The following is a 23189-nucleotide window of genomic DNA, read 5'->3' on the forward strand; positions in this document are numbered from 1 at the left end:
CAAACTTCATTTCTTCCATTAACAGGTATGTTCTTAAAAACTCCTATGTTAATGATTTTTTCATAGATTTAGGGTTATGCTTGCTTGCCTCTTTGCCTACCAACATTTTGTTTCTTTGTTTTTTTCCATTTGCTACAATTTTCATGCCCATGAACCAATGCAAAGGTTTTCTCCATATTTGAACAGCAAGCTTCATTTTCTTTTCAACTTTATTATGCACCCTCTTATTGCCATTTTTCATTCACATTGCAAAAGGCAAATAATGTAGTAATTTTTTGTAAATGAGGTGGTTATTACTTATTATTTTTTGTGTTGGGGGGTTTAATGCCAATTTTTTGTTTTATTGTGCCCTAGGTTTGAATTAGTTCACTACAATTGTCAAATATGCCAAAAGCCTTGGACCCATTTTTGGAGTATGGGGAGGCTGTTGGTGGGGCAAATCAGGCATATATATCATGCAAATTGTGTGGGACCAAGATGCCAAGAGGGGTTACCCGATTGAAATACCATCTAGCTAGACTCTCTGCACATGATGCAGATGTAATGCCTTGTATGGTTTCTAGTGCAGAGGTTATACAAAAAGCTCGTGAAGCAATTGTTGAACAAGATAGAAAGAAAGCTGCTAGGGAGAGGCCAATGGTCTCAAATAGATAGCTGCGAGTTTTATTTGTTTTGCAACTTTTGCTACATATAAGTTTATAACTCATGATGATGAAATACTTTTAAAGTTTTATATATGTGATTTCATTTTGTTTGAGTCCTTGATTGGACAATTATAAGGGATCAACAGGACATGTGATGTTATTTTGTTTGAGTCCTTGATTGGACAATTATCAGGGATCAGCAGGATTTGTTATCGCCTTTGAAGTTTGATGTATCATTTCTATTTGACATCATATATATCAGTGCCTTCTTCATATTTATGTGCCACTGTGTTTAGTTCATGTTGTTATTGCTTTATATGTTTAGAAATCTGAAAAAAATGAATATATTATGCATTTTTTATGCTTCCCGACATTTGCCGATATTGCTGATAAGATATTTTCTAGACCCTCGCCGATATTTTGCTGATATCGATATTTTCAACACTGGTCCAAGGTATGGGCATGGAGCATCTTTAGGGACATTTGTTGGAGGATTTGGACAATTATGTTGCATTGTTTATGGCGATGTTATGGAGGAGCCTCCCACTTTTAGAGACATATTGCCACAGTTCCATGAGGGAGGGCATTGGAGCCTTTTAACTTGGAAGAGACTTCTTCACACTTGGACCACCATCTTCCATCGCGACATGGCCATCTGCACCACTTTTGTACCATTAGAGGCTTAGCGTGGTATCTTGTACCATACATCCCTTGCTTGGGAGGATCAACCTCCCTTTTCTAGGGAGGCAGTTACTCATCAAATCATTGGAAATGTAACTTCACAAATTAATTTTATGATGTGTTAGTTTACTTGATTGTAGGAGTTAGATTTACTTTTCATAGGCTAGATCCACGGAACTAAATCAAGTAATGATATTTTATTGTAAAGGAAGTTAAATCTCACTTTATAAATAGAAGAGAACTTCCCCATTTGCACTCATGGTTGGATTGTGAGAGAACTCCTCTCCTTGGAGCTTAATGGAAATATCTTTATTGCAAGAATTTTGGTGTTAAGAGCTTATCTATGTGGTAAATGTTTTTGACTTAGAAGCTAGTCTTTCTGTTTGTTTTTAAGTGCAATATAGACAACCACAATTTCCTGAAATTGATAATTACTTCCAATGAGATTGATATTACTTTAGCACATTCATATTATCATAAAGCAATTATACTTCAGATAAATTCAACCATAAATGCAGTAGGACAGTTGAGATCACAGTAGAATCATAATGCACAGAGACACAAGAAATTTTACCTTGGGAAAACCCTTAACTAGGGAAAAACCCAGCAACCTTTTCTTAGGAGAAATTTCTTGTGTCGCTGTGCATTGTGATTCTACTGTGATCTCAACCGTCCTACTTCAGATAGATTCAACCATAAATGCAGTAGGACAGTTGAGATCGCAGTAGAATCACAATGCACAGCGACACAAGAAATTTTACCTTGGGAAAACCCTTAAACTAGGGAAAAACCCAGCAACTTTTTCATAGGAGAAATTGTCAATTAAACAAGAGATACAGTATGATTTCAATTAAACTAGGTCAAACTGACCACAGAAACTACTCAGGTCACACAAACCCAGAACTCAGTCAAACTGTGCTCAGAAAAACCTGACCAGAAATTTGGTCAAAAGGCTGCCTAGAAACCCTTGGTCAGGCTGCAGTCAGAGGTCCAAATTCTGCCAGATCAGCTAGGTCAAACCTCTATCAACAGTCAAGCTCTGTGTCCCAGATGTGCAAATTCAAACAGATCAGAAACTTCTCCAGAAAAATTCAGCTCCTTCATCAGACTTGTTCCCTAAATGTGAGCTAGAAAGAGAGATGATGTGTAGATTGAATTGAAATTGAATTCCTTTTTATAGAGGATTCAGGGTGCCCTTATGCTGGGCAGACTTAATCCTTTTGGAGGCAACTTGAATTTAAATTTAAAATTTAATTTCCCTCCCTTGAGTGGACTTTAGATTTTGGACACAAATTCAAAATTTGAATTTCTTATTTAATTTCATTTTGAATAGATTTTTTTCTAAGCTAATGCAATTGAAGAATACCAACTGCAGCTACCAAAATTCAACACTTTCTTCATTATTCTTTCTACATCATTAAAGGCATTATTCTGATTGTTAAAGACTAACATAAGCCTACAAATATCTATCCATTTGAAGGGCATCTTTGTCACTCGGAGGGAGGACATCTAGAGGCTCTTCTCACACACTCCTTTGTTGGTTTGGGGTAAGTTTAATCCCTCCTTGCTAGGCAATACTCCAAAGAAATGTTATCAAAACCAGACCGAACCGGCAAGAAACAGCCAGTCCAACCAGTTGGAGGGAAAAACCAGTTCGGACCAGTGAACCAAACCATTTTTAATTGGTTCGGTACTGAACCGGCCTTTTTTCATTGATCAATGCTATCAAGGACCCTTTGAACGTAATTTTTTTAAAGTAATGATTTATGAATGGGGAACCCTGGTATTTGACCAAATGCTTAATATTCAAGCCTATGGCCCTACTATTGCTATGCAATACATGGTAATGTTAAATTATTAAAGTAAAAGTGACATTCTCATTTAAATGAAAGATAAATGAGAATGTCACTTTTACTTAAATTTTTAACATTACCATTAAAGGATTCAGGATGATTGAGAGTGGTTCTGAACTCATTGGATTTCAAATAGAAAAATAGAATTCTAGATCCCACTCAAAATCCAGCAGACTTAATAGTTTTTCAGGATTTCAGGATTTAGGTGATTGCAATGTTTCCATTGGATTCTTTCATGTACGACGGTATGGAACTAGCATTTAATCAAGAGCACCAATCCCTCTATGTACCTTGATGTTAGTGGCATTGATTGTTGAACTATTCTATCATGATTCATGATCCTACTAAAAATGTACCAATCACACAAATGAAATCTTGGATTGACATGCTAAGCACTTCCTATCTTATTTTAATGCTTAGAGGGTGATATTGATGATGAACACTCCAATATAGGAAAAGATTTTGATTTATGTAGGTATTTGTTGTAGCATATTTTGTTTTGGATGCTAGAGGCCATCTAGGGCCTGTTTGATGATGTATTTTCTGTTCAAAGATGGATTCTGCTCGGTGTTATTTTAGTTATGTGCAACCTTACATGTTATATAGATGAGAACTTTTTCTTATAAATGGTTTGAATTCATATGGGTGCACATGAATATATATATTTTTCTTTAAAATTTGAATATTTTATGTGTTTTGGTTGAGCGGTTTTTTGGTCCGGTGTTTTTAACCAATTTCACTCTAGTCCTTACTGGTTTCCAGTGCAAGGGGTCTACTGGTTCGATTCTGGTAACATTGCTCCAAAGTTCCTTAGTAAGAGTTTTTCACTGTATTTCATGCCAGAGTCAATTTTGTGGTTGGAACCTTTACACTTGGAGGGATCCCTTTTGGTGTGGTCATGACTTCATGATTTTCCTTGATTAATGAAGGGGTTCATTTAGCTAATGGGTTCTAACTTGTTGCCCTAATCCACAAGCACCAAATAACTTAACTCAAAGGGTTTTCTTCTTATTCTCATATTTTCATTTGACTCCTCTTGACTCCATAACCCTAATAGGATACTGACAATAATCTTCATATCCCTCCATCACCTTTTTTCCCCTTTTTACAAAAAACCCTTAAAATCTCCAAAAAAAAGAAAAATGGTTAACTAAAGCTACCATTGACATCGCCCTGTGCCTAATTGACAATGCCTTGGTGATGCTTGTAGGGAAGGACCTCTTGAGTTGGAGGAGAGCCAACCTAAAGCGAGAGGACAAGTTGCTGAAGTGAGACAGTCGATGACCTTCCTAAAGGTTCCCATCAGATTTTACATTTTGTATTGTGGTTTTTATCACACACATGTAACTTGGGTGGTAAAAGACCAATCACATCCTATTAAGTGCCAAAAGGAGCAAGACTACTAATAATAAGATTATCGCTATTGAGGCAACACCAAAGTAGGCACAAACTACAACAAATCCATCTTGTTATTCTTCTATTCAATCCTAATCATTTTTTCTCCGATGAATACTCACTTGATTATAAAACTAACATTGTCTCGATTCTCATCCACTAAAAAGGATTTAAAACAAATGTAAGACCGCAAGGCTTTTACATGCAATTACACAACATAATAGCCCTACTATGTCATGCATTGTCAATCGTTATCTCCATTATGAAAATTGGAGGATGAATAATCATAGATCCATGTAGACTCCCATGTTGATGTGCCACATTTTCTCTCATCACTTCTACTAAGTTGGCAAATCCTCCTTTTAAAAACAAACTTGTTACTTGTATTCATCTCTCATCTAAACAATGAAGAGTTTTACTTAAGAGGTTGATTTAGTATTGTGCCAATTCTTTTTAATACACATCTTCAAAATACTCTCTCAAAATTCAAAGAAATCATAAATTAATCTCTATTTTGCATGTGATAATGAAGATGTAATCTCAAAACATTTGGGAATGTTTGCTCTACCCCATCCAAAATGTTTGGTGTCAAATGAGAGCACATTGCCTGGAAGGATATTACAATATGATCACAAGGGTGTTTCTTGAGAATTAGTGTGCAATGTAAGACATGGATTTTTTATTGTCCATACTCAATGCATTTTATGGATAATACCACAACCATTCACAACATTTCCTTGAAAAGTTTAGCTACCAATGGTGCTTTGATATATGGATACCTTTTATTGACATGGCAAATTGCTATAAATTTGGTTATTGTTCATTCATGTTTTGAAAATGAGTGCACCGTTCTTATTCATTAACCCTATTATATTCACTTTACGAGTGCTAAAAGATGGGCATCCAAGCACAGATTAATATATCTTAGGAAAAAAAATTTACTCATTTGTTAATATGTTAAACCTATGCATATTTTTCTACAAAAACTTGGGGGTTGAATTCATATTATTCATATCAATGAAGGTAACAACCTAATAACACATAGATGATAAGTAATCTAAATTGATAGTGCCATTTTTGCATCTCTTACACTCTTTCAATTGCTTCTATCACATTTGTGTGTAACCCTCCAAATCTATATCAATAAAATATTATGGATTAAGAAGAATAAATGTTGGTGAATAATACATTTCTTTCTAGCAATGCTTTATAGACCTTCTGCAACATATCCTCCACCTAATCCCTTTGGTGTTTACCATCACCCATGTTGAGGTATGCTAGTCTACTTTATTTGAAAATTCTACAAAACCTTTCATGGTACTCTCAAGAATGACAAGCATAGGCATGATTGAAGATTTTGAAATAATATCTGAAACTTATATGATGACATATGTTGTCACAACATTCCCAAATCATCAAAACAATCTCTAAAACGAAAACCACCAACAATCAAAAGCTTAAACAGGGCATCAATCAAAAACAACATGGCTCTCAACAACAAAACTTGGAAGATGGTCTTCACAAATGCCATTCTAATTCAGCATTCTTTTGATGGGCATAGATTCAAAGAATCATAATGTCTGGACAACCACAAATTAGCAGGTCAAAGAAAAATAGTTCTGCAGACAATAAACCACAACTTTAGAATAAAAACTGAACGACTTTGGTGTCTCATAAAACAATATGAATATATAGCTAGGATGAAATGTATAATTTCTTACCAAAAATGTGTCACTTCTATCAGGGGTGTGCTCTGAATCTTCAATTTCAGGACTAGCTAGTGGTATCCTTAGCCACAACTACAATGATAGAAAAATCACATGAATTTGTAAACAATGAATGTATTCATATGAAGAAAATATCCTTACAGTTCAAAGAAAACAGTGACGAATTATACATTAGAATAAATATTTTTGACCTACATTGTTGCAACTTTTCAAATTTACAGTATTCATATCAAAAAGGGAACAATGCAGGTTCCAATATATACCTGCATGTTATTCAAACCCTGCAAAATTTGATTGACACACCGAGCATAATTAGCACAGAAACTTCCCTGAGGAGTTGGCAAAAGGCAGGCCTGCAATGTGACACTTCAAATGTGAGAATATGGGTTTACTGTGAAAAACAGGAGCTGACATTCATAGAGAATAGCTATAAGTTGTGTAATAAATAGTACCTAAGGAATACAAAGAAAACAACCATGAAGCTAAGCAAAAGTATCAAATACACCGCTTGAATTAGAAATGGGCCACCATAAGATATGTTACCAACTAAACTAGCATCTATGTTGAAAAGCGCAATCCACAGATGCCACCTTGCAGTAATTGATGGGAATTGTATCACTATGACCTCAATATGACTTCCGCTCAAACTTTGGCCAGCTCTTAAGAGGCCAAGGGCAGTATCCCTTTGTATATGTTTGATTTTCATGAGAGGTTAACCAAATATTGATTATGATTAAGCTATTGAATGCAAATATTTACTTCAACAATAAGCCAAGTGAATCCCACAAAAATATAGTGTATGAAATATAAAGGATCTGACAACTTACTGACCTAATACTTTAAGAAGGATCTTAAGAGATCAAGCATAAATCACCACAATCCACTTTGATATTATAGATGAATTAGAAACAAATAGATTAAGTCTCAAATCTGATTTGTTATATATGCAATACAAATATTTCAGATTTGCAAATTATTGAGTACCATACCAAGTCAATGATAAAACCTCAAAGAAGTCATCTAACAACAACTTAATGAATGTAACTTGCAATAGATCCAAGCTGTATTTTAGAGAACAACTTCAAGTAAAATATAAGCAAAAGAGATATAATCTTAATCTTATGACACAAATTGACCTTAGATAGTGTGACGTAAGAGCAAATCCAATTAATGCTTGAGCAACGAGAAGTCTAAAGTGAACTTGCTTTGTCTTATTTTAATAAGTCTGTTTTATGTGTTTAATTCCAAATTCTCTATTTGTAGTAAGATATAAATCAACTAAGATAGTGGAATGAGCACTTTAAACCAAGATGTCTAGAGTCAGATCATCAATTAGGAGTTTTAAGATATTCAAGAATGAAACATCCCAATATGTTTTTAAAAAGTCTAGATCACAGACTTATCACTATGAAATAATAGACTCGGATCATTGTTTAAATCCAACTTAGGGTTTTATCGGTGTTATCTTGGATTTACTTTGTTGAGAAAAAGGGTATCAAGGAAGTGGTTCCTAGTGCTTTAGCCTTTTTGCCTGGGAAAACACATTAAAACACCTTTTTAGTAAACAACTTTATGAGTTATTAAAGTCATGTGAAGTGACTTTATGAGTTATTAAAGTCACTTTATGAGGTACTTTAATACTATGTACATTATATTATTAAAGTCATTTTATGTTTATAAAGTGACTTTATGAGAAAAAATACATGGTACCTTATAATATTAAAGTCACTTTATGTTTTTAAAGTGACTTTATGTGAAAAAGGTACAAGGTACAACTTAAAGTTATAAAGTGACTAGGGACACTCATTAATGAGGGGGGACACATGAAAAGGGGATCAAGTGAGGAAAACATCTCCACCGTTGATCTAAAGGGTTGAGATCTAATCTCAACCGTTGATCAAAAGGGTTAGGGTTCTCCTATCTTAATGGAGCTAAAAAGGGAGGAAAAGGTTGAGCTCAAATTTTCTTCATGTGCATTTGTGGAGAAGAGAAGAAGATCAAGAGTGAAGAAGAGAAAGGTTGTGATAGCTCAAGTGTTGATGGGAGAACAAAGTTACAACAACAAGAAGAACTCATACCAGCGCAAGTCCCAAGCCAGGAAGAGGCACGCTATCCAAGGAGGGAGACTGCATTACTGACATGCAAATTGAGGTAGATTTGTTGAGCATACAATGTAGGTTTTGAGGCTGGTAGAGAGGTTTTCTACCACAATTTTCCAAGGCAGTAGGCAGCACGCTATTCCAGGATAGGGGGCACGCAGATCGAGGAGGATCTGCTGAGGAGATCCGCATGAGTATTGAGGTAGAGACATCAGCCTGGAACAAGCCCAATTTTCTTGGAGTTGACAAGTGTGTAAGTGTCACGTTTTTCAAAGAAGAGGGACATAAGATACTTATTTTTTGATGATTATAGAAGAAAGTCAACTCCCTCTTAATCTCATCCTTCTTACATCCAACTTTCAACTTTATCATCCTCGTCCTCATCATCAATATGATGTCATACCTTCCACTAGGGTTTTTGCTTTCAGTAGAAACGTCAACCTCCAATACTAAAGGTCTAAACCTAGGGTTTTCTACAAACCATATACTTTTCCTCAAGACTTACATAGAGTTTTCAAACATCTAGCTATGGTTTTTAACTTCAAACCCTAGATCTTCATAATCCTTCAAAATTGGTCTAGGCTTACAAACCCTAGTTTTATAATACTCATCTTTGCACTCTTTTGCAAGTCAATACCCAAATGTCCAAAACTATAGTCTTTATGTTGGACACTACTCCAACAATACTCACAATAAGCCTTTCACATGTATCAATATTTATCATAATAAGAGTACACCAAGTCTTGCTAGTGACTTATCTTTCTTGAGAGGACTTCTTCAATCCTAAAGAAGAACTCAGCTTCTTTTTCATCGAAAGCTCAGAGGACTCACACACTTATCAGTTGTCCTTGAAACGTCAAGAGTTTATTCTAAACTTCTAGTAATCGTAGCAAATCATTAAAAGTGTTCAAAACCATAGGATTTTCATGCCTTTCATATCAAGTAACTCAACCTCCATCAGCTCTTGATTAACAAGAGTTTCAGGATATTTACCTAGCTTCATGTAAATGGCCATCTTAACTTTATGAACTTTTGAGAAATAATGCAAGCCATCAATTACGCACTTGGCAGAATGTTTCCACAAGGTGACATGTTCTTAGAAAAGAACCTTTATACGGTCATATAAGATAGTACTTAGATATTTAGATTCTCACAAATTCAAGGTGGTTTGTATTTTAGAGAAATTATCTACCTAAGTTCAAGTCATATCAATCTTTAGACAGCATAACTATTTTCAATCTATTGATCTTTTTTCCTTAGTTGTCCTCTCAAGATCTAAGAATAGTATTTATGAATCCCATAGATGATTGTCTTTTGTAACACAATAATCCATACGAATTTGACATGGTCCTTTGACTGAGGAAGAAGCTACAATCTTGCACAAATTTAAAAATTTTCCTTCCACGCATACTGAATAAACAAAAAACAAAAAAAAATATTTCAATAATCTTTAAGCACTACGATATGAGGTTCTAGATAATGATCTTCATTTGCAGATCTTTATTTGATTCAAAGAACGACTTTGATACATGCCTCGCAAATCAACATTGGACAGTAGCAACCATTCTTTCATTTTTGTTGAACTTCAAGTTTTATTGCACCACATATGAATAACCCCTCCTGAACCAAGCAGTCGCAAGGGCTCCCCTAAAGGAAATCTGTAAAAAAATCAGATCTCCATAATGACTTGATCTGATCCACTAGCAAAGCTTTCAAGGCAATGGAAATTCAGCCTATAATGATATATGATCCTGTTCCTTTGAAGTGACACAAGCACAAATCCATAAGAATTTAAAGGACTAGACCCTTAAAGACCGTGTAGTATTCAATTATCAATCTCGGCTTTCTTTGGAATCATTGTAACAACAATTCTTTGTTCTTCTTCTGAAACTTGCACAGAGGAGACTTTGCATCTGACGGTTCTTGGTGACTGAGGATGTTATATTTCTCAACCTTCCTGAGATTCTTTTGCCTGAGACATAGATTTTTGATATACTAATAATTTCAATCTCATGAATGTGTCCTAATTAAGCCACAAGAAGGAAATCTTAGTCATTTTGGATTCTTTGAGGTTTTCCATGAGACTTTCTGACTCCCATCATTGATCTCCTTATGAACTCGGCCTTTTGGAGTAATTCTCTGAAACTGCGTTGACAACTTATTGAGGCTCTCAAACCTTTGCAATTTTCTTAGATACCTTTGATCTGAGATTTTAAGCTTCAGCCTTCTGCAATCTCAAGCTAGCTAGACTTTGATCAAGTATATTTCTACCTTTTTGTTGATATAGAATCATTATTAAAAATACAAAGGATTACATACCAAACATATTACAGGTTGGCCTTTTTATTGACTTTGAATTTTATAAGGTTATTTAAGAACTTATTCGGCCCTCTTATCATTTTCCCTGAGGCCTTTGGATCTCCTGAGGATTCTTTACCCCTGTGACAACCCTTGAATTTTCGGAGTTAGGGTTGAAGTTAGGTATGAGATCAAGAAATTTAGAGTTTCGACATCCTTCGACCTCAAGAAAGTATCTTTGATCAATTTACTCTGAGGCATTTGCGCTGCAAACAAATCTTGGTCTCTTTTGGATCTACTCCTTCCTTTTCAGAACTTAGATGGTGATAAGCAAGCTGCCTACTTCAAGACTACTCTCAAATCCTAGATCTGATACCGTGTTGATTTTTCAAAGGGTCTTCTAAACGGATAATTACTTCAGATGATTTAATTCCTTTTTCATATTCTTATTTATCATTAAGCAATTACACAGAATACATCAACTACATGACGTATATAACAGTAGGATCATGAAGAGATGGACAAACAAAGAACACAAGAATTTACCCTGGGAAAACCCACGAGGGAAAAACCCATCAACCTTTTCCCTTAGAGAAATCATCAACTTCAACAAAGATACATCAGTCAAATACAAGGTCAACCAAACCAACAATACAGCTAGGTCAAACCTGCACCAAATTGCCTCCTAGTAAAACCTTAATAGAATTTAGGCCAGCTTCTTCATCCATGAATTCTAGTCCTGTACCTTGTTTAAACTTCAGAATTTTGGTCCTGTGTCTTGTCCATCTGCACTCAAGATTTGATCCTGCAACTAGTCTTTTACCAAATAAGCTTACACAGGTCCAACAACTCGTCCTGCCTTAGATAAGTTTCTTTTCAGCCTCAGAAATTATTTGCTTACCTCAGACCTTGCTTGCATGCCTCAACCCTTCTTCGCTTGCCTTAGATTAGCCTTGGAATCAGACTTCTTCTTAGCTTCTTCGCTAGCCTCAAATCTCTTCATTATTGACCTCATACTTCTCTTTTGTTGGCTTCAAACTTCTCCTTTGTTAGCCTCAGACTCGCAGAGTTGCTTTATTGGAAGGAGTTAGAATGGCACATACATAGTCTTTTGTTGGGCAAAATGGGTGCCTCTTAGGTTGGGGGTGACTTGACTAGGAGGAGGGCCATGCTAGCTTATTTGGAGGGCCAAGCTGACTTGACTAGCACTGACTTAGTGGAAGAAGAGTTGATCAAAGAAGAAATTTGACTTGGTCTTGGAGGGGTCTTTGTCAAGGGTCATCGTGTTGAGAAATTTAGGACACTGGCATTAGAGGATTTCTCTTCTATTAGTGACTATTTGTGAATGTTTTTTACTTATTTAGATTAGGATTTTCTTCATGTTAGATTAGTAGTATTCTTCTTCATCAAACATTAACTAATGCATGAACATAAATAGACAAAAGACACAGCGTGTAGGCTATCATCCAGGGCCAAAACCTCTCACTCTTTGAGAGGAAAACCCGCACAAATTCTTCTTATAGAGATTCCAATTGACGAATACCAAGACCAAGACCCTTGACCTAGTAGCCACTCCAAGACCAAGACACACGTTCTCTTGACAGTCCTCTTCTTGACTCCTCTTCCACCAAGATCTTCATCATTGTCTGGATACCAAGATCTACCTTGACACTGAGATCTTTCATTCTTGACATCGAGATCTTCACCATTGCCTTGACACCAAGATCTTCACCACTGCTTTGACACTGAGATCTTCACCATTGATTTGACACTGAGATCTTCACCACAGAGATAATACAAATTGTAGTTACAACGAATTGTTATGTTATCAATGAGATCTTACTACACCGAGACAGAGGTATACTTCATTGTTCCTTCACCGAGTCCCTTTTCTTTGATGACTGTAATAGAGGTCGAACCACAGAATCTTCACAACTATTGTTCTTACGAAACCACAGAGAGGCTTCCAAATTTCTTACTGCAATGATATCCGAATTTACTTGACTGTGACTCACCACCAAAGCTAGAGATCTGAATTGCTTGATGACTGTACTAGAGGTCTGAGCCCATCACTGTTCTCCATCCGAAAAAATATCTAAGTTATTGACAGTGATCATCCTCCGAAAATATTTGAGGAATCCTAACTCTCTTATTGTGCCAATGGTATTATTTTTATCTATGTCTTACCCATACAAAAACACAGAGATATGATCGAACTATTTTCTATACTTCATCACCGAAACTTCAGAAGAAATCTGAACCTGTGTGCTTGACTAATGTGAGGTGCCTTCACACCTATTTATAGTGGTTTGCTTGTCATATTAAGCCGACATGAACCATGTGAACCTATGTGACTTCATAAGGTAGGCCGACGTGATCTTTACTTTGTTTTGAGGCCAACTTCAAGAGAGGAGAATTGTGCTTGTCTTTTGGAGGGCTTTGTAAACACTTAATTGACTCATATACATTTTACACATGCTCAAGAAGAGCTCTTCATACATGACATTAATTCTTTGACCTTAATGACAAATCCTAAGGCTCTCAATGGGAGCCATCTAAAATAAAATCACTTGCTCATGAAACCCATGAAGCAAGGCTTACAAAAATAATTTTATTTTTCTTCATTACATTATTTACAAAAGTCACATTTTCATGTCATTATGAAGACCAAACCTAGTTACACTTTTCAACACATAGGTCTTGGAATTCGTCATTTGAAGTTCTATAAGAAGAGTAAAGTTCTTGTGGGTTTTCCTCTCAAGAGAGGTTTTGGCCCTGGCTGACAACCTACATTTTTTGTCTCCTTGTCTCATTGATCTTCATTCCTTGGTAGTTGTTTGATGATAGAAAACACTAATAATAATTAAGTGAAAGAATAAGCTAATCAAGGTAAGTAAAAAGTCATCACAAGAAATTATCATAGTAAGAGAAATCAACTAATTAAGTTGCCCTAGATTTCTAAACATGGTATCAGAGCTAAGGTGACAAGACAAGAAAAGGCAACTTGAAGATCACATCATTGAAGGACACATAAGGGTCGAACACGAGATCATCAAGAAGGACTAATCCACTCATCATCTTGAAGGAAAGATCTTGAAGGAAAGGACTAAGAAACATTAAGGAGGACTACCCCTCTCCTCACAAGAATCATACCATCTAAAAGCAACAACATTTTGAAGAAGGAGAAGACCTCAAGGACTCATCTTCATCCAAAAGACCCTACCACCACTCAAGGAATCTACAATTGAAGCATTCTTGGGAAGCCTACTCACCATCAACATAAGGAAGCAAGAAGAAAACTTCATGATCAAGACTACAAGGCAATCTCTCTCTCTTGAAAAGGAAACATTGTCATCTTTGAAGAAGGAAGACATCATCAAGGAAGCAATCATCATCAACAAGGCATCTTCAATAGTCAACATCATCAAGAAGGCATCAAGTTGAAGATATCATCATCAAAGGAGCATCTTCACTTGACAAGTAAGTATCTTTACATCTATGTCTGAATCAATTATCAAAATGACTTCATTCTGGTTGGGTCATCAAATTTCCTTGCATGGAAGAAGAGGATAGATTTGATTCTCATAGAGAATGAAGTTATTGGACATGTCAAGGGTTCAATCTCCAAACCATCACAAGAGAAAGCTAGGACTATCAAAATATATTAAACGGGAAATAAGCGTTTAAAGATTCCTCATAGAATCAATCAAGGATTATCTCATCCCTTATGTAGCAAAATTGGAGAAATCAAAAGAAATCTATGATAAGTTGCTAGAATTGTTTTCCATAAGCACTACAGGAGAAGTTATATCATTGACATTCGAGCTATACAAGATGAAGGTATCAAAGGAAGAAGGGATAGCCTCATATCTTATGAGGGTGTCACAAATAAAAGACCAACTACAAGAGTTAGTGGAAATAATGTCTGATAAAGAAATGACCATCGTTGTGCTCAATGCACTACCTGATGAATGGGGCAACTTTGTATCAAGTATCTATGGAAATAAGGAAGCTACTCCATTCAGTGAACTTTGGCCATTATGTAAGATTGCAAAAACAAGCTTGATGGTGAAGAGCGATGTAGGATTAAGCGAACAAGTTCAAGCATATGCTTCCATGGCTAGGAGAAAAGGTAAGTTTGGATAGTTTGATCCTTGGAAAAAGAAGAAGATCGATACATCAAAGATACAATGATATGAGTGTAACGAATATAGGCACTTTAAAAGGAATTGTCCCAAACTGAAAAGAAGAGAAAGGGAAAAAATGAAGCCCATGTTACTGAAGAAATGGAAGAATTAGAAAGGAAGAAATCAAAGGAGAAAGTGAAAGATCTCTACTATGACTGAGATAATCTCCTTCACTTAGTTCTTTTTAGTTATAGAAAATGATAAGAAGCATCAAAATGCATTAGAGCTGAAATAGAAATGACATTATCATAGAAGCTTGGAAGGATAGATGAAGTAGAAGTCTACATAGTCGTAGCAGACATCATGATAGAAAGGAAGTAGCTCATGGTATCTTCATTGAAAGTATGAAAAGATAACCGAAATAATAGTATATATGGTTGGAAGAAAGCCATCTAGCATGATAGAAGATAAAAAAATCATCATACATCATCATTAGAAAGGAGCATTTGCAGAAGAGGGATCATCTAAGATCCTCCACTAGAATCTTTATAAGAAGGTTCACCTCCACTTGGAAGAAGCAAATGTCTCACTGATAGTGTACATTCCACTTTGTATGGAATCCATTGTTTAGAAGGATGATGGTATGGTGACAAAGGAGTGCAACATGTTGAGATGGTTGAAGTACTTTCATCTTCAAGAAAGGAAAGGAAGTTACCAAAGGAAGAAATAAATCCATGTCATCATATAGTTGTAGATAACATGGTTGAATGCTCTATCTCATGAGCATGATTGAAGAAGAAGAATCTCTTCCATTAAAATGATGCATGAAGGCATGTGGACAATGTCGGTTTGGGGTAGCATCGGATGTGCTCTAAGCCTCAAATTTTGCAGGAAGGCTTGGTCACATGCATTCCAACGAACCCAAAAACCGTTTTGGGAAATTCCACCCAAAGACGATTATATTAAAATAATTAATATTTTTAATGGAGTTCCTAAGTCTAAACTTAGGAAAATTAAAATATTAATGGGTATTAATCTAATTGTCGGTGAATCTTCTAGATAAAGATGGAGATCAAGTCAAAACGATCTGAGCCTTTGATTAGGAGTTAATCCAGGTCGTTGGTTGTCCAACAGGAAGATATAAGAAGGGGCTTGAGAGTCATTTGGAAAATGCACCAAGAGATCTAGAGATTGAATTTCTGAAGTGAGAAGTTCTCAGGAGGAAATTCTAATCGAATAGATCTTTTGCAGTAGAGGGGCAGGGACTGATTCAGAGAAATATTTCCAAATCCAGAGAGGCAGTAGCAAGAGGCTGAGTTATTCCCAGTGCAGGAACTCGCAAGAGCAAGAACGCACGAGTATAGGAACACGCAAGTGCAAGCAACACGAGTGTCGAGGTTGCTTAGGGAATATCTCTGCCAGATTTTCTTGTTGTTTGGATTGTCAGTTGAGCATGCATAGATGTAGTCAGATTTCACTACTGCATAATAAAATAAAACCCTCACTGTTGCATCGGTTTTCCCAAGTTGGGTTTTTACAGGGAAATTTGTCCAAAAATAACGATGTCCTATGTGTTTGTATTTCCTTGCTCAGTTTCTATGTTTCAGAATCATATTTAATTTGGTGTAGGTTGCTTCAATAATTTACTTCAATGTTTCAAAAAGAAATCTGAAATAAGTTTGTAATGTAATTTACGATCTAGGTGAAGTAGATTCAATTGGTTGCAGTGGGATTCCTGATATTATTAGATCTGGGTATTTTCACACCGTATCAGAGGTGTTGATGTAAAACAGGAAGAGCAAATCAAGCACTGAAGCAACGGCCAACTTGCTGCAACAAGCAGCAATTTGAATCCCCTAGGGGATTGTGCAGTTCTAGCCAGGTGGGCTATATTTTCGTGGGTGTCTCTCTCTGAGTGAACTGATAGAGAGGTAAGACTGTTGAATGGAGAATTTTCCAAGGCAGAGGGAACTACGCAGAGCTAGAGGGACACAGTTTTTTTGCAAGTTGAGCGCTGGGCAGAAAAGCGGTCGGAAGAAGGAAGCAGATCGCATAGTGAGGGAATACTTCCTCAGTGATTTCTTGTCGAGGAAATCAGTATTTCTCATTTGTTGAGCAGCAGACTTAGCAGCTCCACCAAGGAGTGCACAGGCCAGCCTAGAAGCTACGCAGTAAGGAGAAAGAGGGAGTTGCTCGACAGATTTCGGAGGATATGGCAACTAGTGGCTTGAGGGATCAGGATGGGTTGGATGGAGCTTCCTACTATTTCATCTGGAAGGCTAGAATGTCCTTCCTTCAAGATGAGCATGCCCTCAAGACGTATGTTGATAGTGTGGTAGTTGTTCCTTCAAATGCAGATCCGCTGAAGAAGTACAGAGCTAAAATGGCAAAGGCCAAGAGGATGATCCTGGATGGAGTCAAGGATCACGTGGTGTACCACGTTGCTAGCAGAGAAACTGCTAAGGAGATGTGGGATGCTTTGGCCACATTGTATCAGGGATCTTCTGAGCAGCGAAAGATGTACTTGCAACAGAAGTTGAGATCTGCGCAAGATGCATAAGGGAGAATGTGTGGATCCATTCCTCACGAAGCTGAATGAGACATGTGATGAGTTTTCAATTGCGGGGCATACACCTCAAGATTCAAAGTTATTGAGATTGGCCCTAAATTCTATCTCAGATGAGTGGCAAGCCTTTGTTTAGACTATCTAGGATGAGATGTGGGCAGCTCTAAAACAAGAGAAGATGAGGAGAGACGTGGTCAAGGTCAAACTTGACAGAAGCAATAGCAGCAGTGGGTCGAAGCCCAAGGAGGAGGAGGAGAATACAGCCCTTGCATCGAAGGGTCAACAGGGGCAACAGAGACGAAAGAAGGACGTCTCCAAGGTGAAGTGTTTCAGATATGGCGAGATGGGCCACTATGCATTCTAGTGTCCTTTGAAAAAAAAGGAAAAGGATGAGAAGCACGATCCTAAGGTTGCACCCGCAAAGATCGAACAGGAGGAGAAGTTTTCCATGACAGCCAAGATATCTCCAAGAGGGAAGTGGGCTGATTTGGAGCTGTAGTTCGAAAGAGCTACAGATGGGCTGGATCCTTGAGGAGTCCACCTCTTGATCGATACCTTGCTACGGAAGCCCAGTTTTACAGTCGCAAGATGGACTAGTGTCGGATGGTGCCGAGGAGTGACGGGGAGACAGTTGCAGTGGCTAGGAGCGCCAGAGACTGAACAGCGCAGAGTAGAGTTGGCAGTAGTGCAGATGGCATAGAGCAGAGGTCAACAGCAGCGCAGTAGATTCAGAGGGTCAATGCAGAGACTAGCAGCAGTCAGTTACAACACTCACATAGTATCATATTGAACACGATTAGTTCAGTAATTTTGGATGTTTTTCAATTGCTTCTCTCAGCAACTAAGTTGCAGTACGGATGCAGTGTTAGCAGTGGCAGTGCTAACAGCATAGCAGATGCAACATTTGAGAGTGAATTGTAGTACAAATGTAGCATTGGCAATGGCAGTGTCAAAGGCAGCAGTCCAGTAGCAACAGCAACGCAGTAGTTGGTGGACAATATATCAAACATCAACAGCGCAGAGGACAATGCTTCAGAATCAGAGCAGTATGCAGTAGCAGTGTATTGCTAGAGCACATTCCTCGCTAAGAGGGAGTGTTGATTTGAGGTAGCATCATATGTGCTCTAAGCCTCAAATTTTGCTAGGAGGCTTGGGCACATGCATTCCAAAGAACCCAGAAACCGTTTTGTGAAATTCCTCCCAGAGACAATTATATTAAAATAATTAATATTTTTAATAGAGTTCCTAAGTCTAAACTTAGGAAAATTAAAATATTAATGAGTATTAATCTAATTGTGGGCAAATGTTCTAGATAAAGACGGAGATCAAGTCAAAATTATATAAGCCTTTAATTAGGAGTTAATCTAGGTTGTTGGTTGTCCAACAGGAAGATATAAGAAGGGGCTTAAAAGTCATTTGGAAAACACACCGAGAGATCAAGAGATCAAATTTCTGAAGTGAGAAGTTCTCGGGAGGAAATTTTGATCGAAGAGATCTTTTGCAGTAGGGGGGTAGGGACAGTGATATGTACGAAGATTTCCAAATCCGGAGAGGTAGTAGCAAGAGGTTGAGTTATTCCCAGTGCAGGAACTCGCGAGAGCAGGAATGCGCAAGTGCAGGAACTCACGAGTGCAGGAACGCGCGAGTGCAAGAACGCACGAGTGCAGGAATGCGTGAGTGCAGGAACGTGCAAGTGCAAGCAACACGAGTGTCGGGGTTGCTTAGGGAATACCTCTGCCAGATTTTCTTGCTGTTTGGATTGTCAGTTGGGCATCCATAGATGTAGTCAGATTTCACTGCTGCATAATAAAATAAAACCCTCACTACTGCACCGGTTTTCCCAAGTTGGGTTTTTCCGGGGACATTTGTCCAAAAATAATGGTGTCCTACGTGCTTGTATTTCCTTGATCAGTTTATATGTTTCATAACCATATCTAATTTTGTGTAGGTTGCTTCAGTAATTTACTTCAATGTTTCAAGAAGAAATCTAAAATAAGTTTGTAATGTGAAGTAGATTCAGTTGGTTGCGGTAGGATTCCTAAGATTGTTAGATCTAGGAATTTTCACAAACTATGTGTCTTGAACTTTTCTACATATTGATAAGATGAAATCAACATAATATGACATCATATGGAAAAAGAAGTGGTTGATAATTGTGGTTCCTATGATGAAGGAACTATGTACAGAAGTTCTTGGAAAAGCAATATGTGAAGAAAGGAAGTGTTCGTGAAAGATGCAACTATGGTTATAAGATAAGTGATCAACATCCGATAACTAGAGGAATTAGATACGACATCTCCATGGAAGAAAAAGGTATGAAGACCCTGATATGGATACTGGAAAAAGAAAAACCTTGGTAATATATGTCTTGGAGATGGGTTCATTCATGTGCAAGATGTCGATGTTGCAACAAGTTGATGTCATGATGAAAGGCAATCATTGAAAGGTAACTTTGGTTTCATGTTCATTTCGATTTTTAAAATCATTTGGTTCAGTTGTTACAGGGCTACCAAAAGAAGATTGTAGAAGCCATTTACAATCAATAATCATGTGATCGGATAGAAGATCCTGAAAGAAACATGACTTAGAAGAGGTAGTTGTATGAAGGAAAGCCAGATGTGGACTAGAAGATCATTTTCCGATGAAAAGAAGGATGAGATGACTATTGGTTCAACACTATGGTTCGCTGAAGGGAAAGTTATGAAGAAGACGGCCATTGCCTTACGAAGAAGACCTAGAAGATGAAGACTCCATGATGAAAAAGTTGAAGTTCATGACATTGGGAAGAGGAGCCATATAAGTAGCTAATAGTACCATGATCTCCACCAAAGAGCAGATTGTTGTTGGAAACAAGTCCCTAGTTAAGAGGGAGCTTGGGTAAGTCCCTAGTTAAGAGGGAGCTTGGGTAAGTCCCTGGTTAAGAGGGAGCTTGAGTATATTCCTTTTAGGAATGTGTACATCCTCCCTAGTTGAGAGGGAGAGATAGACACATCATTCTCGTCTTCATGTCATGAAGAAAGAATGGAGGATTGGGTAAGCATCTAAGATTAATTATGATACTCTTTGAGTATGTGGTAGGGCATCCAATAGGCAAGAGTAAATGAAGAGGAAATTCCTTAGAATGTGTTATTCCAAGACAGGAATTGTCCTAAAAGGACATACCCTTTGAACAAACAGGTGTGGTATGTGCCTTGAGAAACAATGATGATGGTGTCTATCAGTCATTTATCTCGCCAGCATTGTACTTTGATCGTGTGGAGATAGAGTTGTTAGTTAATGCCTTGCTATGTGACAATATTGGTTGGTATAATGAGATGCAATGAGATAATTTGAAACAATAGCTTATGAGATGGCGTACCAATCCGACTCCTCTTATGAGAATTCTTCAGTATGAGAATGTCCAAGTACCTTGTATACACTATGAATACCTTCCTAGTTAAGAGGGAGTGTTGAAATGTGTAACTAAGTTCAGTCTTCATAATGACATATGTAATCATGATTTTATGTATTTGATGAAAAGAGAAAAATAAATTTCTTATTGTTATTCTTGAGGCATGGGTTTCATGCCCAAGGTTATTTGATTTCTAGGTCAAGCACCAATTGAGCGCTGCTAGGGCTTATCATTCATCCAACAAGTCAATTGAGTCATTGTCATGTATGGAAGACCCTCTTGGGCATCATGTATCAAAAAAGATATTTATTTTAGTCAAAATAGAGTCAAAGACCCCCTCAAAGACAGGTCAACCTACAGTCAAACAAGTCAGCCTACATGAAGTGATAAGTCAGCCTCAAATAGGACTATTTGACCTCCAAATAAGACTATATATATGGGAGCACTCGACCTCATTCAAGAGCATCCAAGCAGCTCAGTCATAAGCACAGAAAACACAAGAAGATTCAATGAACAAGAGAGAGAACAAAAGGAAGAAGAAATCGAATTTCCAAGGTTTGTCTTGGGCTAATCTCTCACACGTGCGGACTGCAATTAGGGCATCTTCTCTACTTCAACAGGACCGAATCATACTCATCACTAGGAGCTGAAATTAAGGTGCCAAAAGGATCTATTGTGGAAATCGAGCATTCATAAAGAAAAGGAGAGACTAAGTGAAGGTAAAAGAAGGAATATATTCTGCGCTATGAAATTCACACATGTGAAAAACTCAGATTGCAGGAGCGCCAAAAAAGTTGCAGACTCACTGAAGAAGTTGAAATCTGTTGGAAGGGTCAAAATTGTGCAATCCTAGAAGAGTTTCACTAGCGTTGACTTAGTGCAAGAAGAGCTTATCAAAGAATAAATTTGACTTGGTCTTGGAGGGGTCTTTGTCAAGAGTCATAGGACTTGGAATTTGTCATTTCAATTTCGATAAGAGAAGATTTCTTGTAGGTTTTCCTCTCAAGAGGAGAGGTTTTGGCCTTGGCTGACAGCCTACATTTTGTGTCTCCTTGTCTCATTGATCTTCATTGTTTGATAGTTGTTTGATGATAGAAACACTAATAATAATTAAGTGAAAGAAGAAGTTAATCAAGTTAAGTAAAAAGTCATCACAAGAAGTTATCATAGTAAGAGAAATCACCTAATTAAATTGCCCTAGATTTTTGAACACATCTCCCATGGGTTATGTTAGTGTCAGCCTTTGTAGCCTTCCTCCAGTGATCAAATATGCTCCTACAAAGTGATTTTAAGGTGTCAAGGTCAAATTTTGTCATTTCAAAGAGTCTTCAAGCAAAATTTGGTCACTAGGCATTAGGTCTAAGGTTTGTTTTCACTCTTTTCAAAGTTGTCCAAATGGCAGTCCATGTCATCATTCAACTGAGTGTATCATCATTCAGAGGGTTGTCATCATCATGTCAAGTTCCATTGGGTCATTTTACACCTTGTTCATGCTTCAGTTGCGCCTAAGCAAGGTTCATTTCCCTCTCCTAGGGTTTTGAAGGCAATTTCTCTTGAATGATCAAATCATTAGCAAAACTTGCATCCTGATGTTCATACACCTTCCCCTATCCTTAATGTAAGTTATTAAACACTTCCCATCACTAAGATCCCCCAAATTCTTCATTTTCGCACAAACCCTAGTTTCTTGCTACAACCTGGCAATTTTCTAGGTTGGGCCTGTGTTTTGCCCTTTTGGACCCCTTCCCCTCACTCGATCTTTGAGATTCCACTTTCCCGTGCTTCCTAACATCCCTCCCTACTTCCAAAAATTTCCCCAAGAATTTAGAAGCCCCTTATCCCCTTCATTTCGCTTCATTTCGACAAAATCCCTTGTTTCACACATCGGGATAGGTTTCACTCAAATGATGTTTCTGAGCAATCAAAGATGAATTTGGGAAAACTGAGAGAGGTTTTTGTCCACAACAGGCCAAGGAAGAAAAACATCCTTCACTTTTTACACAGGTATAATGGTTTTGGAGAAATGTCAAAAATACAATCGCCTCGGGAGAATTGATGCACCTCTGAAGTGACCTTGGGAAAATCAATTTTTCTCCTAGCTTGGTTGGCCAAATAACTTTCTTGATGAGTCAAAGGATAACTAGACAAAAATATCTTTCCAATGAGCTATCATGAGCTCAATTTGGAGTTGAGGAAGGCATTCAAAAGTTGACTGCAACAGCACTCTGCCTTGAGGCAGCCTCATTTGGCACATTTTGACCAGTCTTGGGAGATTTGATTTTTGACAAGGCAAATGAACTCCAAATTGAAAAATTCCAATTGAGTTGGAAAGTAGACTCAAAGACCTTTCCAACGAGCTATCACACGCCTAATTTGGACACCGGGAAGGCCTCCAAAAGCCTCCTGCA

General features: G+C 37.4%; 1 protein-coding gene across 2 annotated transcripts in view; it reads right to left on the minus strand.

Moving 5' to 3' along the window:
* The window catches only part of SKB1 (SHK1 binding protein 1), a 238743-nt gene that overhangs the window by 135196 nt on the left and 80358 nt on the right, over positions 1–23189 (minus strand). For both annotated transcript variants that reach the window (XM_089438948.1, XM_089438949.1), the window contains 2 exons: positions 6564–6653; positions 6295–6372 (listed from right to left, as the gene is read on the minus strand). In XM_089438948.1, the coding sequence (XP_089295074.1) occupies positions 6295–6372; positions 6564–6653 (168 nt within the window). The remainder of the gene's footprint in view (positions 1–6294; positions 6373–6563; positions 6654–23189) is intronic.

Source organism: Pinus tabuliformis, chromosome 9 (genome assembly GCF_031772625.1).
Source record: "Pinus tabuliformis cultivar Carrire ecotype Pingquan chromosome 9, CPIR1, whole genome shotgun sequence".
Taxonomy (NCBI): domain Eukaryota; kingdom Viridiplantae; phylum Streptophyta; class Pinopsida; order Pinales; family Pinaceae; genus Pinus; species Pinus tabuliformis.